General features: G+C 43.7%; 1 protein-coding gene across 6 annotated transcripts in view; it reads right to left on the bottom strand.

Annotated features, from left to right (window-relative positions):
- TEX10 (testis expressed 10) overlaps nt 1-17,595 on the bottom strand; it is a 721,463-nt gene that overhangs the window by 558,152 nt on the left and 145,716 nt on the right. For 5 of the 6 annotated variants that reach the window (XM_073555732.1, XM_073555730.1, XM_073555729.1 and 2 more), the window contains 2 exons: nt 3,252-3,487; nt 2,926-3,061 (listed from right to left, as the gene is read on the bottom strand). The exons of the other annotated variant lie outside the window; for it this stretch is intronic. In XM_073555732.1, the coding sequence (XP_073411833.1) occupies nt 2,926-3,061; nt 3,252-3,487 (372 nt within the window). The remainder of the gene's footprint in view (nt 1-2,925; nt 3,062-3,251; nt 3,488-17,595) is intronic. 6 annotated transcript variants of the gene reach the window in all.

The raw sequence follows: 17,595 nt of genomic DNA, 5'->3' as shown, positions 1-17,595 counted from the left end.
CGCAATTAATACGGCCCGAACCGCTGCACGCACAGAATCCGTTGAGGTGTCGTTTCGAAGCCAGCGTCCATGTGCTAAGTATTTTTCGTGTCGATCGGATTTGTAGTTTTCGCGCAATTTGCGTTTGAAAATTTTTTTCCCCGTCATTGGAATGCACTGTCTCCAATGCATTTGAATGGGAAATTGCAAAACATGCCCTGAGGCGATTGAAATGGCAGTTGAGCTCATTGATATGCGCAGGCAGACCCAGTTACTATGCCAACGCCTACGAACGTCACATGACCTCTCCAAGACAGAGCTTCTGACACATAATATCAGCTCTTAAAGCCAGGGCTGTGGAGTCGGAGTTGTGGAGTCGGAGTCGGTGCTCATTTTGGTGGAGTCGGAGTCGGAGTTGGAGTCGGTATAAAATGGACCGACTCCGACTCCTAAAATATATAATAAATTGGGTACAGTAATTCAATGCAGGATGTGCTGAATATTTTTTTATAGGAGTTTGGGAAAGTTATGAAATGTCCTATAAATGACTGTTCTATTCCTGATCTAAGGCTACATTCACGCACAGCGTTTTTCCTGTGTTTTTTGAGGATACGTTTTTCAGCTGCAAAACCTGATCATCTTTTTAAAAAACTGCATCACCTGAAAGGTTTTTGAGGTCATAGATAATGTTTTCAATAGCAAAAGCAGATTAGAAATCTGCTCTATCTATATATCCATTTAACCATATCTGTCTATCCATATCATATCTGTACCAAAAAGAATGAAAACTGGGTAGTACACCAATATATATTCTGTTTTATCTAAATATCTTGATTATTGGATCATAAAAATGATTAAATGTCTGAGGTTCACATTGTACTACAATAAATTTTTCACTTAAATATAAGCAATATGTGTGGGAGTCGGAGTCGGAGTCGTGGAGTCGGAGTCGGTGTAAGGGAAATTGAGGAGTCGGTGTCGGAGTCGCAGGTTTGGCTTACCGACTCCACAGCCCTGCTTAAAGCAAAACCCACAGCACAAATGAAAATCTAGCTTCATCACATGACGCATGCCCCTGAGAGAGAATGTGCGCCAAAGTGGATTTAGAAGCCCAGTGAGCCACCCTGGCTCTTGAAGGGCCGACGCGCCAAAGTGATTCTTAAAGAGCCGGCGCACCAAAATGAGTCTTAAAGGGCCGGCACGCCAGATCGAAAGCTGAGTGACCCAAGGCTCCAAATCGGAGGCTGATAGACCCTGGCCTACAAAAAGGAGGCTGAGCCACCCTGGCATCCAAATTGGACCCAGAGTGGCCCCGCCCACCAAATCGGACCCAGAGTGGCCCCGCCCACCAAATCAGACCCAGAGTGGCCCCACCCACCAAATCAGACCCAGAGTGGCCCCACCCACCAAATTGGACCCTGAGGGGCCCCACCCACCAAATCGGACCCTGAGGGGCCCCACCCACAAAATCGGACCCTGAGGGGCCCCACCCACAAAATCGGACCCTGAGGGGATCCTGCCACAAAATCAGACCCTGAGGGGCCCCACCCACCAAATTGGACCCTGAGGGGCCCCACCCACCAAATCGGACCCTGAGGGGCCCCACCCACCAAATCGGACCCTGAGGGGCCCCACCCACAAAATCGGACCCTGAGGGGCCCCACCCACAAAATCGGACCCTGAGGGGATCCTGCCACAAAATCAGACCCTGAGGGGCCCCGGCCACAAAATCGGACCCTGAGGGGCCCTGCCTACAAAATTGAACCCTGAGGGGCCCCAACCACAAAATCAGATCCTGAGGGGCCCCACCCACAAAATCAGACCCAGAGGGCCCCGGTCACAAAGTTGGATCCTGAGGGGCCCCGCCCACCACATCGGACCCTGAGGGGCCCCGCCCACCACATCGGACCCTGAGGGGGCCAGCTCACAAAATCGAACCCTGAGGGGCCCCACCCACCAAATCAGACCCAGAGGGGCCCCACCAACTAAATTGGACCCTGAGGGACCCCACCCACAAAATCAGACCCTGCGGGGGCCCACCCACCAAAACAGACCCTGAGGGGCCCCAAAGGCCAAAGTGGCCCGAGAGGCACCCACAGTTAAAACGGATCCTGAGTTGAAAGTCTTGCAGAGGCAAGTCTCTCTTAAAAGGGCAGCCCGGCTCCATTTCAAAGCACTATCTGTACTTCCTTCAGGAAATACACATCTAGTTATTTTTATTGTTATATTTTGAACGGAAAAAAGGGGGGTGATTTGAACTTTTATATTTTTAAAGTGTTAATATTTTTAAAAACTTTTTTCTAATTTTTACTTGCTGCAATAGTCTCCTTAGGAGATGCGAAGATGCGATCGTCTTATCACATGTTCTGCACATGCTATATGTAGCAAAAATAATCACTTTCAGATCAGCAGTGACAAGCATGGGGGGTCTTCTGAAGATCTCTGGTTGTCATGTCAACCCATTGGAGCCCTGCAATCATGTTAGAGGGGTGCTGATCGGCAGGTTTTGTGATGCGCTTCCAGAGCGAACACGTTAAATGCTGCTGTTAGCGACTGACAGCAATATTTAACATGTTAGCAGCAGATAGATGCGATTTCACCAGCGCCTATTAGGGGCACATGACAGCTGATCAAATTAGCTATCATTTCTGGAAAAAATGAGGGCTCAGAAACCTATAACATACCTTTATGTCAAAGGTCATGAAGGTGTTAGTGTAGACCAAAGAGGTTTGGCGCTAGCAGACAAAGTATAGTCTGCTGATGTACCAGCCAACTTTTTTTGTTAAGGTGTATTTTAAGTGTCAGCCTAAAGGTGGCAGCAGACTCACCAAAAGATTTTTCACTGTGATGCAGCTAGAATCTGAGTAGTTAATGTAGTTAATTCAGTGACATTTAGACAGCAAAGGGGAAAAAATACACCACATTCACTATAGCCAATAATCTTACCTTCCTTGGTTGAGAAACACATCTTCTTTTAGGTAAACCTTGCTAAAAAATGTTACAAGCATGGAACGCACAGAGAATGGAAGGTCTCTTTGTTGATACATCATGTACACAGCCTGAATCATCTTTTCTGTAGACACTAAAATAAACAAAAGGAGTAACATAATTTAACTAAAACAATTGAAAACCGAACATCTCTTAATATTAACTTACCTTTGTCTGCTGTCCGCAAGATATTGAAATCTATGAAATGGTACATTATAGATATTGAAATCTTCTGGAGAAGGGTACAATAAAATATTACAATTACGCTACTTCACAATTCTCACCTCTGTTTCTCTGAATATACAACAGTCTGTTGGTAACTTCTAGCAGCCTTTTTAACTGCTTGCTGTTCAACTGTCCGCTCATCAAGTTTTCAGTCACAAATACTCTTATCCTAGTCAGCCATCCTGAATCCTCTTGAAGTGTTGAGGAGTTTGCCAAGGATACCATTATGTCACATAAGGTCACATTTACTAAAAGATGATCCAATCCGTTATGGGAAAGAGAGCCATCTACATTACTGTAAAAAAAAAACAAAAAAAAAAAAAACAGTATAGAAATAACAGTTTCCATATAGCAGTTATTAAGGTTGAAGGAAGACTTTAAGTCCATCTAGTTCAACCCATATCCTATCCTGACTTGCCCTAACAAAATGATAAAGTATCTGATTAAAAGTATCTATATTTGGCAAAGAGCCAGTCTTGGGAAGGGGGGCCTGCCAGAGTCAGAAGCTCCTGATTCATTAACCCCTTCATTACCGAGCCCTTTTTTTTTTTTTTTTTTTGTGCATTTTTTGTTTTTCGCCCCCTTTCTTCCCAGAGCCATAACTTTTTATTTTTCCGTCAATGTGGACATGGGATGGCTTGTTTTTTGCAGGACGAGTTGTACTTTTGAACGACACCATTGGTTTTACCATATTGTGTACTCAAAAACGTAAAAAAATATTCCAAGTGCGGTGAAATTGCGAAATAAAGTGCAATTCCACAACTGTTTAATGGATTTATTTTTTACCATGTTCACCAAATGCTAAAACCGACCTGCAATGGAGTTCATAAACACCAAAAACGTGTAGATCCTTTTTTATTTAACCCCTTCCTGACATCCGACGTACTATCCCGTCCATGGGACCCGGGCCCCTATGCCCATGGACGGGATAGTACGTCTACCGCGATCAGCGGCGCCCACGTGGTGAGCGCCGCTGATCGCGGCCGGGTGTCAGCTGATTATCACAGCTGACACCCGGCACAATGTGTCAGGGGCGGTCACGGACCGCCCCTGACACGTTAACCCCTTGCACACCGCGATCAAACATGATCGCGGTGTACCGGGAGTAAAAGGGAAGCATCGGCAGGGAGGGGGCTCCCTCCGTGCTTCCCTGAGCCCCCCACGGCAGCGCAATGTGCAGCGCTGCTGCCGGGGGCTCCTTTCCTGCAGGCCCCCGAATCCAAGATGGCGACGGGGGCCTTCGGGGGCCTGCAGGAAGCTGGCTTCCTCAGTGCCTGCAAAGCGCAGGCATGAGGAAGCCTTCTGCAGTGCCTGTGATAGATTGCTGATCTGTCACAGTGATCTGTGATGTGACAGATCAGCGATCTGTCACAGGACAGTGATGTCCCACTTGGGACTATTTAATAAAGTAAAAAAAAAAAAAAGTGTTAAAATAAATTTTAAAAAAAATCGCCAAATAAATTAGAAAAAAAAAAAAAAATATTCCCCCAAATAAATCCATTTTTTTGAAATAATTAAAAAAAAAAAAACAATAAAAGTACACATATTAGGTATCGCCGCGTCCGTAACGACCCGCCCTATAAAACTGTCCCATTAGTTAACCCCTTTAGCGAACCCCTTAAAAAATAAAAATAAAAAACGAAGCAAAAAATGATTTATTATCATACCGCCAAACAAAAAGTGTAATAACGAGCGATCAAAAAGACGCATATAAATGTCCATGGTACCGCTGAAAACGTCATCTTGTCTCGCAAAAAACGAGCAGCCACACAGCATCATCCACAAAAAAATAAAAAAAGTTATAGCTCACAGAATAAAGCGATGCAAAGATAATTAATTTTTATAAAAAATAGTTTTCATTGCATAAAACCGACAAAACATAAAAAAACGACCTAAATGAGGTATCGCTGTAACCGTACTGACCCGAAGAATAAAAACGCTTTATCAATTTTATCGCACGCGGAACGGTGTAAACGCACCCCCCCCAAAAGAAATTCATGAAACGCTGGTTTTTGTGGATTCTGCGTCCCAAAAATCGGAATAAAAAGCGATCAAAAAATGTCACGTGCCCGAAAATGGTACCAATAAAAACGACAACTCGTCCCGCAAAAAATAAGACCTCACATGACTCGGTGGGTCAAAATACGGAAAAATTAGAGCTCTCAATATGTGGTGATGCAAAAACTATTTTTACAATAAAAAGAGTCTTTTAGCGTGTGACAGCCGCCAAACATAAAAACCGCCATAAATAGTAAATCAAACCCCCCATTATCACCCCCTTAGTTAGGGAAAAATAATAAAAAAAAAAAAAAAAATGTATTTATTTCCATTTTTCCATTAGGGTTAGGGTAGGGTTAGGGCTAGGGTTAGGGATAGGGCTAGGGTTAGGGCTAGGATTAGTGCTAGGATTAGGGTTAGGGGTGTGTTGGGGTTCGGGTTGGAGTTAGAATTGGGGGTTTCCACTGTTTGGGCACATCAGGGGCTCTCCAAATGCAACATGGCATCTGATCTCAATTCCAGCCAATTCTGAGTTGAAAAAGTCAAAGGGTGCTCCTTCCCTTCCAAGCTCTGCCATGCGCCCAAACAGTGTTTTACCCCCACATGTAGGGTATCAGCCTACTCAGGTCAAATTGCAAAACAATTTTTGGGGTCCAATTTCTCCTGTTACCCTTAGGAAAATAAAAAATTGGGGGCAAAAATATCATTTTTGTGGAAAAAAATGATTTTTTTATTTTCACGCCCGAGCGTTATAAACTTCTGTGAAGCACTTGGGGGTTCAAAGTGCTCACCACACATCTAGATAAGTTCCGTGGGGGGCCTAGTGTCGAAAATGGGGTCACTTGTGGGGAGTTTCAATAGTTTAGGTACATCAGGGGCTCTCCAAACGCACATGACACCCGCAGACCATTCCATCAAAGTCTGCATTCCAAAATGTCACTTCTTCCCTTCCGAGCCCCGACGTGTGTCCATACAGTAGTTTTCTCCCACATATGGGGTGTCAGCGTACTCAGGACAAATTGGACAACAACTTTTGGGGTCCAATTTCTCCTGTTACCCTTGGGAAAATAAAAAAATTGGGGACTAATTGATTATGTTTGTGGAAAAAATACAATTTTTTTATTTTCATGCCCGGGCATTATAAACTTCTGTGAAGCCCTTGGGGGTTCAAAGTGCTCACCACACATCTAGATAAGTTCCTTAGGGGGTCTCGTTTCCAAAATGGGGTCATTTGTGGGGGTTTCCACTGTTTAGGTACATTAGGGGCTCTCCAAAGGCAACATGACACCCGCAGACCATTCCATCAAAGTCTGCATTCCAAAACGTCACTACTTCCCTTCCGAGCCCTGAAGTGTGTCCATACAGTAGTTTTCTCCCACATATGGGGTGTCAGCATACTCAGGACAAATTGGACAACACCTTTTGGGCCCAATTTCTCCTGGTACCCTTGGGAAAATAAAAAAATGGTGACTAAAATATCATGTTTGTGGAAAAAATACAAATTTTTTATTTTCACGCCCGGGCGTTATAAACTTTTGTGAAGCACTTGGGGGTTCAAAGTGCTCACCACACATCTAGATAAGTTCCTTGGGGGGGTCTAGTTTACAAAATGGTGTCATTTGTGGGGGGTTTCCACTGTTTAGGTACATCAGGGGTTTTCCAATCGCAACATGGTGTCCGATCTCAATTCCAGCCAAAAACGTCAAATGGCGCTGCTTCCCTTCCAAGCTCTGCCATGCGCCCAAATAGTGGTTTACCCCCACATGTGGGGTATCAGCGTACTTAGGACAAATTGCACAATAACTTTTAGGGTCCTGTTACCCTTGGAAAAATAAGAATTGAGGGTGAAAAGATCATTTTCGTGGAAAAAATATGATTTTTTAATTGTACGGCTTTATGTTATAAACTTCTGTGAAGCCCTTGGGGGTTCAAAGTTCTCACCACACATCTAGATAAGTTCTTTAGGGGGGTCTAGTTTCCACAATGGTGTCATTTGTGGGGGGTTTCCACTGTTTTGGTACATCAGGGGTTTTCCAATCGCGACATGATGTCCGATCTCAATTCCAGCCAAAAACGTCAAATGGCGCTGCTTCCCTTCCGAGCTCTGCCATGCGCCCAAATAGCGGTTTACCCCCACATGTGGGGTATCAGCGTACTCAGGACAAATTGCACAACTTTTAGGGTCTTGTTACCCTTGGGAAAATAAAAATTGGGGTGAAAAGATCATTTTTGTGGAAAAAAATATGATTTTTTAATTGTACCGCTGTACGTTATAAACTTCTGTAAAGCCCTTGTGGGTTCAAAGTTCTCACCACATATCTAGATAAGTTCCTTGGGGGGTCTAGTTTCCAAAATGGGGTCACTTGTAGGGGGTTTCCACTGTTTAGGTACATCAGGGACTCTCCAAACGTGACATGGCGTCCGATCTGAATTCCAGCCAATTTTGCATTGAAAAAGTCAAACGACGCTCCTTCCATTCTGAGCTCTGCCATGCGCCGAAACAGTCGTTCCCCCCCACATATCAGGTATCAGCGTACTCAGGACAAATTGCACAATAACTTTTGCAGTCCAATTTCTCCTGTTACACTTGGTAAAATAAAAAAAAATTGAACCTGAAGTATTTCTTTTGTGAAAAAAAGTTAGATGTTCATTTTTTTTAAATATTCAAAAAAATTCCTGTGACGCACCTAAAGGGTTAATAAACTTCTTGAATGTGGTTTTGAGCACGTTAAGGGGTGCAGTTTTTAGAATGGTGTCACTTTTGGGTATTTTCTATCATATAGACCCCTCAAAGTGACCTCAAATGGTGTTGTAAAAATGAGAAATCGCTGGTCAACTTTTAACCCTTATAACTTCCTAACAAAAAAAAATTTTGGTTCCAAAATTGTGCTGATGTAAAGTAAACATGTGGGAAATGTTAGTTATCAAGTTTTTTGTGTGCTATATCTCTGTGATTTAAGGGCATAAAAATTCATAGTTGGAAAATTGCAAAATTTTCGCCAAATTTCCGTTTTTCTCACAAATAAACGCAAGTTATTTGAATGAAATTTTACCACTAACATGAAGTACAATATGTCACGAGAAAACAATGTCAGAATCACCGGCATCCATGGAAGCGTTCCAGAGTTATGACCTCATAAAGGTACAGTGGTCAGAATTGTAAAAATTGGCTCGGTCATGAACGTGTAAACCACCCTTGGGGGTGAAGGGGTTAAGTGGTAAAAAAATCCAAAGTTTGAGGGCTTATCTACAGCATTCTTTGAGATGAAGCCTGTTTTCACCTTAATAACAAGGTCAATTTTTACAATTCTGACTATTGTCACTTTATGAGGAAATAATTCTGGAACGCTTCAACGGATGCCGGTGATTCTGAAACTGTTTTCTCGTGGCATATTGCACTTTATGATAGTGGTAAAATTTATTCAATATGACTTGCGTTTTTTAGTGAAAAAAATGGAAATTTGGCAAAAATGTTAAAAATTTCACAATTTTTCAAACTTAATTTTTATGCCCTTAAATACGAGTCATATTGCACAAAATAGTTACCGTAATGACTAACATTTCCCACACTTCTACTTTACATCAGCACAGTGTTGAAACCAAAATTTTTGTTTCTTGTTAGGAAGTTATAAGGTTTAAAAGTTTTACAAAACGACTTTTTTTTTTTTTCTTAAGGGATCACATCACATTTGAAGACACTTTGAGGGGTCTCTATGACAGAAAATAACCAAAAGTGACACCATTCTAAAAACTGCACCCCTCAAGGTACTCAAAACCACATTCAAGAAGTTTATTAATCCTTCAGGTGCTTCACAGGAATTTTTAGTATGTGGAAGGAAAAAATAAACATTTACTTTTACAAAAAATTTCCTTTAAACGGAACGAAAACTTGGCACACAAGCGGATGAAAGTAAAACAAATTTTAATGTGGTACAAATCCACAGGTTCAGCACAAATGATAGACGTTTCGGTTGCACAACTGTTGTTCCTATCTTCAAAAAGGGGAAGAAGGTGGACCCAGGCAACTATACGCCGGTGAGTCTGACTTCTATACCAGGAAAGATCTTTGAACAAATTATTAAACAACATGTATGTCAATACCTGGATAAGAATGAAGTGATTAAACAGAGTCAGCATGGGTTTGTAACTAATAAGTCATGTCAGACTAACTTAATTTCCTTCTATGACGGAATCACTGATTGGGTGGATCAAGGAAATGCTGTAGATATAGTATATCTTGGCTTCAGCAAAGCATTTGACAAAGTCTCTCATACAATCCTTATTGAAAAAATGACTAAGTATGGAATGGACAAGGCAACTGTTAGGTGGATTCATAACTGGCTTAGTGATCGGACCCAAAGAGTGGTCGTAAATGGCTGCACATCCAGTTGGAAGAATGTCTCAAGTGGGGTACCACAGGGCTCTGTCCTGGGCCCTGTATTGTTCAACATCTTTATCAACGATTTAGATGAAGGAATTGAGGGTAAACTAATTAAATTTGCTGATGACACAAAGCTAGGAGGGATAGCTAATTCTAGAGAAGAGAGAGAGAGGATTCAAAAAGATTTAAATAAACTGGAGAAGTGGGCAGCAACTAACAGAATGGCTTTTAACAGGGAGAAATGCAAAGTACTACATCTGGGCAATAAAAATGAAAAAAGCATGTACAGAATGGGAGGAATAGGGCTAAGCAACAGCACATGTGAAAAAGACTTGGGTATACTAATAGATCACAGACTGAATATGAGTCAACAGTGCGATGCAGCAGCAAAAAAGGCAAATGCAATTCTAGGATGTATTAACAGAAGCATACAGTCTACATCACGTGAAGTCATTATTTCCCTCTACTCCTCTTTGGTCAGACCTCATCTGGAATATTGTGTCCAGTTTTGGGCACCACATTTTAAAAAAGACATCAACAAACTGGAGCAAGTTCAGAAAAGAGCGACTAGAATGGTGACCGGTCTGCAAACCCTGTCTTATGAGGAAAGGTTGCAGGATTTGGGAATGTTTAGTTTGCAAAAGAGAAGACTGAGAGGAGACTTAATAGCTGTCTACAAATATATAAAGGGCTGTCACATTGTAGAAGGATCAACTTTATTCTCATTTGCACAAGGAAAGACTAGAAGCAATGGGATGAAACTGAATGGGAGGAGACACACATTAGATATTAGAAAAAACTTTTTGACAGTTAGAGTGATCAATGAGTGGAACAGGCTGCCACGAGAAGTGGTGAGTTCTCCTTCAATGGAAGTCTTCAAACAGAGGCTGGACAGACATCTGACTGGGATGATTTAGCGAATCCTGCTTTGAGCAGGGGGTTGGACCAGATGGCCCAGGAGGTACCTTCCAACTCTACGATTCTATGACCTTCATCAATGCACCAACCGCTTCATGTGCCTGTATGTGGGATATATGATGGCCCAACAGTGCCCTGGGGCTCATAAAGGTAAGGTTTCAGAATGATACCTCTAAATAGGCCGTTTAATAAGTCGGTGAGATAGACTTCCTAACCCCTTACTGCCATCGGATGGGATAGTACGTCTGATGGAAGTCCTCCACTTTGACGTAGGCTCCGGCGGTGCGCTCACCTCAAAGCCGGGACATGTCAGCTGTTTTGAACAGCTGAGATGTGCCCGCAAGAGCTGCGAGCGGAATTGCGATCCGCCCGCGGCTATTAACTAGTTAAATGCTGCTGTCAAACTCTGACAGCAGCATTTAACGCGTGCTTCCGGCCATCGGGCAGGAAATGCGCTCACAACTGACCCCCGTCACGTGATCAGGGGTCATCTTTTCGTCGGCATAACAACCAGAGGTCTCCTTGAGATCTCAATGGTTTTTGATGCCGGATTGCTATGAGCGCCACCCTGTGGTCGGTGCTCATAGCAATGCAGTAATTCTGCTACATAGGGGAGATCTGAGCATCGCCTCTATGTAGTAGAGGCGATCAAGTTGTGGCAGCCTCTGGCCTCCCATTGAGGCTATTGAAGCATGCGAAAAGTTAAAGAAAAATAGTTTTAAAAATAAAAAAATGTTTAAAAATCACCCCCATTTCGACCCATACAAAATAAAAAAAAAAAATAAATAAAAAAACAAACATACATATTTGGTATCGCCACGTTCAGAATCACCCGATCTATCAAAAAAAGGATTAACCTGATCGCTAAACGGCGTAGAGGGAAAAAAAATCAAACCGTCAGGATTAAGATTTTTGGTCGCCACGACATTGCATTAAAATGCAATAACGGGCGATCAAAAGAATCAAAAGGTATAATTAAAAATGTCAGCTCGGCACTCAAAAAATAAGCCCTCACAAAAACCGAGCTCACAAAAAATGGAGTCTAAAAAATGGCGCTTTTTTTTTTTTAACCAAACATTGGAATTTTTTCTTTCACCACTTAGATAAAAAAAAAAACAAAAAAAAACAAAACCACTTAGACATGTTTGGAGTCTATGAACTTGTAATAACCTGTAAAATCATAATGGCAGGTCAGTTTTAGCATTTAGAGAACCTAGCAAAAAAGCCAAAACAAAAAACAAGTGTGGGATTGCATTTTTTGCAATTTCACCGCACTTGGAATTTTTTCCCCGTTTTGTACTTCATGTTTGTGGTAAAAATTTCTTCGATATGACTTGCATTTATTTATGAAAAAACAAATATTTAATTTTAAATATTTAAATTTAATTTTTATTCCCTTAACCCCTTTCTGCCATGAGACGTACTATCCCGTCCATGTGCCCTGGGACTTAATCTCCAGGGACGGGATAGTACGTCATGGCATTTAATGCGACATCGCGACTTCAGTCGCGATGATCGCATTAAAATTCCGACGCCATCCTACCTTATGGTAGATGGCCTCGGCATCCAGGGGTCTGTCGCTGCCCTCCCTTCCTCCCGATCGCTGTGATTGGCTGTTGAAATCGAAATAGCCAATCACAGCGCTTCTCATTGTTTCAGCCAATCGGCGCGGCTGAAACAATGATTTGCTAGGCTGGGATCGAGTACTGATGTACTCGATCCTGGATCCGGTGCCTGGCAACGCCAGGCACCGGCAAAACCCCCCCCGGATTGGCGTGATCGCCGCCAATAGCACCGCTATGCCCTGCCAGTATTTGTCCGGATCGGTGCTGTATTAGCACCGATTCTAGGCAGGGACCTGATACAGGCCCAGTAGGGCCTGCAGGAGCTGGTTGGCACGATCGATTAGGTCGGCGATCGCGCCAACCACAGGGCACAGCAGCGGTCACTCTGTGCCCTCCTGATGACCTGGGCATGACCTGCCTTTGAATTGGAGGTGTGAGCTCCGATCCTAGGCGGTTGCCATGGTCACCAGGCAGTGCAGGGATTGGTGGATCGATATTATCATTCGATCCCACCAATGGCAGGTCACAGAAGCAATGTGACCGCTCTGTGACCTGCCTGTGACCTGTATGACAGCTCTGCAGGGGGTCCTCACACTAGCTGAGGATTCCCTAGAGAGCGGTCATACGTCTGGATCTCCTGGTGTGCTGGATATTGTGGTGCCACAGCAGCTTGTAGCATCACAATACCTGCTAAAGAAAGAAGAAAGAAAACCCTACAACTCTAAGTATTGCCTGATCCCCGATGCCTGCCCAATCTAGCTTCACCCCCCCAATCTAGCTTCATCCCCCCCAATCCCCCTTCCCCCTCTTTTTACCCTCCTCCACCCCCCCCTTTGCGCCACATCCGTGCGCACATTTAGCAGCCGCCGAGCGTTGATTGGTGACGCAGTTCACCAATCAACACTCGTGCTTGCTTTTTTTCCCTAAGCCACCTTTGCGCCACTCCGTATTCGCATCCCATAGCCAAACTGTGCTAAGTGACATAGTTCACTTATCATAGATTGTGCCTGCTGATTTCCTATTTTTTCACCCCCCCTTTGCGCCACCTAACTACAAGTTTAATTGCTAATCCCTGTCCGATCTCTCTTCATCCCCCCTTCCCCCACTTTTTACCCCCTCCATCCCCTTTTGCGTCGCGCCCCTGTGCGCACATTTAGCAGCCCCCTTAGCGCCAACTCCTTATTCGCATCCCACATCCGCCAAACTGATTGGGTGGATCAAGGAAATGCTGTAGATATAGTATATCTTGACTTCAGCAAAGCATTTGACAAAGTCTCTCATACAATCCTTATTGAAAAAATGATTAAGTATGGAATGGACAAGGCAACTGTTAGGTGGATTCATAACTGGCTTAGTGATCGGACCCAAAGAGTGGTCGTAAATGGCTGCACATCCAGTTGGAAGAATGTCTCAAGTGGGGTACCACAGGGCTCTGTCCTGGGCCCTGTATTGTTCAACATCTTTATCAACGATTTAGATGAAGGAATTGAGGGTAAACTGATTAAATTTGCTGATGACACAAAGCTAGGAGGGATAGCTAATACTAGAGAAGAGAGAGGATTCAAAAAGATTTAAATAAACTGGAGAAGTGGGCAGCAACAAACAGAATGGTTTTTAACAGGGAGAAATGCAAAGTACTACATCTGGGCAATAAAAATGGAAAAAGCATATATAGAATGGGAGGAATAGGGCTAAGTGACAGCACATGTGAAAAAGACTTGGGTATACTAATAGATCACAGACTGAATATGAGTCAACAGTGTGATGCAGCAGCAAAAAAGGCAAATGCAATTCTAGGATGTATTAACAGAAGCATACAGTCTAGATCACGTGAAGTCATTATTTCCCTCTACTCCTCTTTGGTCAGACCTCATCTGGAATATTGTGTCCAGTTTTGGGCACCACATTTTAAAAAAGACATCAACAAAGTGGAGCAAGTTCAGAAAAGAGCGACCAGAATGGTGACCGGTCTGCAAACCCTGTCTTATGAGGAAAGGTTGCAGGATTTGGGAATGTTTAGTTTGCAAAAGAGAAGACTGAGAGGAGACTTAATAGCTGTCTACAAATATCTAAAGGGCTGTCACATTGTAGAAGGATCAACTTTATTCTCATTTGCACAAGGAAAGACTAGAAGCAATGGGATGAAACTGAATGGGAGGAGACACAGATTAGATATTAGAAAAAACTTTTTGACAGTTAGAGTGATCAATGAGTGGAACAGGCTGCCACGAGAAGTGGTGAGTTCTCCTTCAATGGAAGTCTTCAAACAGAGGCTGGACAGACATCTGACTGGGATGATTTAGCGAATCCTGCTTTGAGCAGGGGGTTGGACCAGATGGCCCAGGAGGTCCCTTCCAACTCTACGATTCTATGATTCAAACTGTGATAAGTGACATAGTTCACTTATCAGAGCTTGTGCCTGCTGATTTCCTTTTTTTCACCCCCCCTTGCACCACACCTGTACGCACACCCAGCAGCCGCCACTGAACTTTGATAAGTGACGCCGTTCACTTATCAGAGCTAGGGCCTGCTGTTTTAGACTTTTCTTTTCACAGGTATTTTTCTCCCCATTTCCTTTTTTCTTTTAGCTTTTTCTTTACAGGATAGTGTGCACCAATCACTAGCTCCCCACACATACACATAGTTGTAAATAAAGTACACCCAAGCACCACTTTCACAAAAAATGTCCCGCCCATCGCGTTCGTCCCAACAGCGCTATTCAATGGAGGAGGCATATTCTTACCTTGCCTCCGACACTGATAGCGAGGATGACGATCCAACTTTTCTTTATTTTTCGGATTCTTCATCCTCTTCCCCCTCCTCATCTTCCTCCTCGGGTCCTGCGGAACTGCCACGCAGACGCTCCAGGACATTAGATGAGGCAGCGCCCACCATGCCCGAAGCTGATTCAGTAGACCCTGTATGGACTTCGTCCCTATAAAATTACGAGCCACTGATTCCTGATTTTGTGGCAGAATCAGAAATCAAGTTTGACACCACCGGCCTTCACAGAAATAGACTTTTTCAAAGTCTTTTTCTCTGAGCATTTTGTTAACCTCATGGTGGAGCAAACTAATTTGTACGCTCGTCAATTTTTGGCGGAAAACCCTATTTCAACATATTCCAACTGGTCTCCTGTGGACGCAGTTGAAATGATGCAGTTTTGGGCCTGGTCCTCCACATGGGGATACTGAAGAAGCCAGAAATTCGGCAATATTGGAGTGTTGATATTTTATACAACACTCCAGTGTTCCGAATGGTCACGGTCCAGATGCGTTTTGAGGCCATCCACAAGTTTCTGCATTATACCGATAATGCACTGTGTCCCGCACGAGATGACCCCAACTTTGACTGTCTGTTCAAAGTTCGGCTGGTCATCGAACACTTCAACTAAAAGTTTGCTGAAGTGTACGTGCCCCAAAGGAACATCAGCGTGGATGAGTCCTTTGTCCATTTCAAGGGAAGGCTCGGATTCCGTCAATACCTGCCCAATAAGAGGGCCAGGTACGGAATCAAACTCTACAAACTTTGTGAGAGTACCTCAGAGTACACTCACAGGTTTAGAGTCTACGAAGGAAAGGACACCAGGATTGAACCCCCTGAGTGTCCCCCTGTCCTGGGAGTGAGTGGGAAAATTGTGTGGGATTTGATTCACCCACTGCTGGATAAAGGTTATCACCTCTACACTGATAACTTTTATACCAGCGTCCCACTCTACAAATCCCTCTCTGCGCGAGGTACCACAGCCTGCGGTACTGTCCGCAAAAATCAGAGAGGCCTTCCGAAGACGCTACTTGGGCAGATGCTCAGAAAAGGTGAGAGCAGAGCCCAATGTAGCGACCACCTACTGGTGGTCAAGTACAAGAGGGATGTCCATCTCTTGACCACCATACACTGTGATGGCAGCACCCTCTGCACTGTACGGGGTACCTCCACACAGGTCAGAAAACCGACCTGTGTAGTGGGGTACAACAAAACCATGGGGGGGGGGGGCGTTGATCTCTCCGATCATTACCTCCAACCATACAATGCTCTCAGAAAGGCAAGGGCGTGGTACAAAAAGCTGGCCGTGCACATCGTACAAATGGCAATACTCAATGCATTCCTGCTGTCACAATGTGCACACCCCACCGATACGTCGTACCTTAATTTCCAGGAGGTAGTGATTAAGGCCCTGATGTTTGGTGCTCAGGAAGGAGCGGGACCCAGTATTTCCGGAACTGAAGGTGCTCGTATCGTACCAAGTCAGCATTTTCCAGGGGTGGTCCCGCCAACTGGTAGAAAAGGTAAGCTGCAAAAAAGGTCCCGAGTGTGTTACAAAAAGGGAATACGCAAGGACACCATTTACCAGTGCGACACCTGCCCCGAAAAACCTGGCCTGTGTATGAAGGATTGCTTCAAATTGTACCACACTTCCATGCACTACTAATTTACATTAGTGTAGTTGGGGGCACATCTAGATTTGTTCTTTGGGGGTCTAGTATATAAAATGATATCTCATGTGGGGTTTTTTCCTGTTTAGGCACATCAGGGGATCTGCAAACAGAACATGATGCCAGCAGACCCATCAAAATCTGCATTCCAAAATGTCACTACTTCCCTTTCGAGCGCCGACATGTGCCTAAACAGTTTATTCCCACATGTGGGGGTACCATCGTACTCAGGTCAAATTGGACAACGTCTTTGGGGGTCCAATTTCTCCTTTTACTCTTGGGAAAATTTAAAATTGGGGACTAAAAATAATTTATGTGGAAACAAAATAGGACTTTATATTTTCACGCCTGGGCATTATAAGCTTTAGCGAAACACTTGGAGGTTCAAAGTGCTCACCACACATCTAGATAAGTTCCGTAAGGGGTCTAGTTTCCAAAATGGGGTCACTTGTGGGGGGTTTCCACTGTTTAGGTACATCAGGTGCTCTGCAAACGGAACATGACACCCGCAGACCATGCCATCAAAGTCTGCATTCCAAAACGTCATTACTTCCCTTTCGAGCCCTGCCGTATGCCCAAACAGTGTTTCTCCCCCACATAAGGGGGATCAGCGCACTCAGGACAAATTGGACAACAACTTTTGGGGTCCAATTTCTCCTGATACCCTTGGGAAAATAACAAATTGGGGACTTAACGATCATGTTTGTGGAAAAAATATGATTTTTTATTTTTACGCCCGGGCGATATAAACTTCTGTGAAGCCCTTGGGGGTTCAAAGTGCTTACCACACATCTAGAGGAGTTCCTTAGGGGGTCTTGTTTCCAAAATGGGGTCACTTGTGGGTGGTTTCCACTGTTTAGGCACATCATAGGCTCTGCAGGGTTAATAATCATCTTGAATGTAGTTTTCAGTAGCTTGAGGGGTGCAGTTTTTAGAATGGTGTCACTTTTGGGTATTTTCTGCCATATAGACCCCTCAAACTGACTTTGAATGTGAGGTGGTCCCTAAAAAAAATGGTTTTGTAAATTTTGTTGTAAAAATGAGAAATCGCTGGTCAACTTTTAACCCTTATAACTTCCTAATAAAAAAAAAATTTGTTTCCAAAATT

Source organism: Dendrobates tinctorius, unplaced genomic scaffold, assembly GCF_039654945.1.
Source record: "Dendrobates tinctorius isolate UK_male_01 unplaced genomic scaffold, ASM3965494v1 ptg000229l, whole genome shotgun sequence".
Lineage (NCBI taxonomy): Eukaryota > Metazoa > Chordata > Amphibia > Anura > Dendrobatidae > Dendrobates > Dendrobates tinctorius.
The sequence above is the reverse complement of the archived record's forward strand: the minus strand, read 5'-3'. Positions and strand labels throughout refer to the sequence as shown.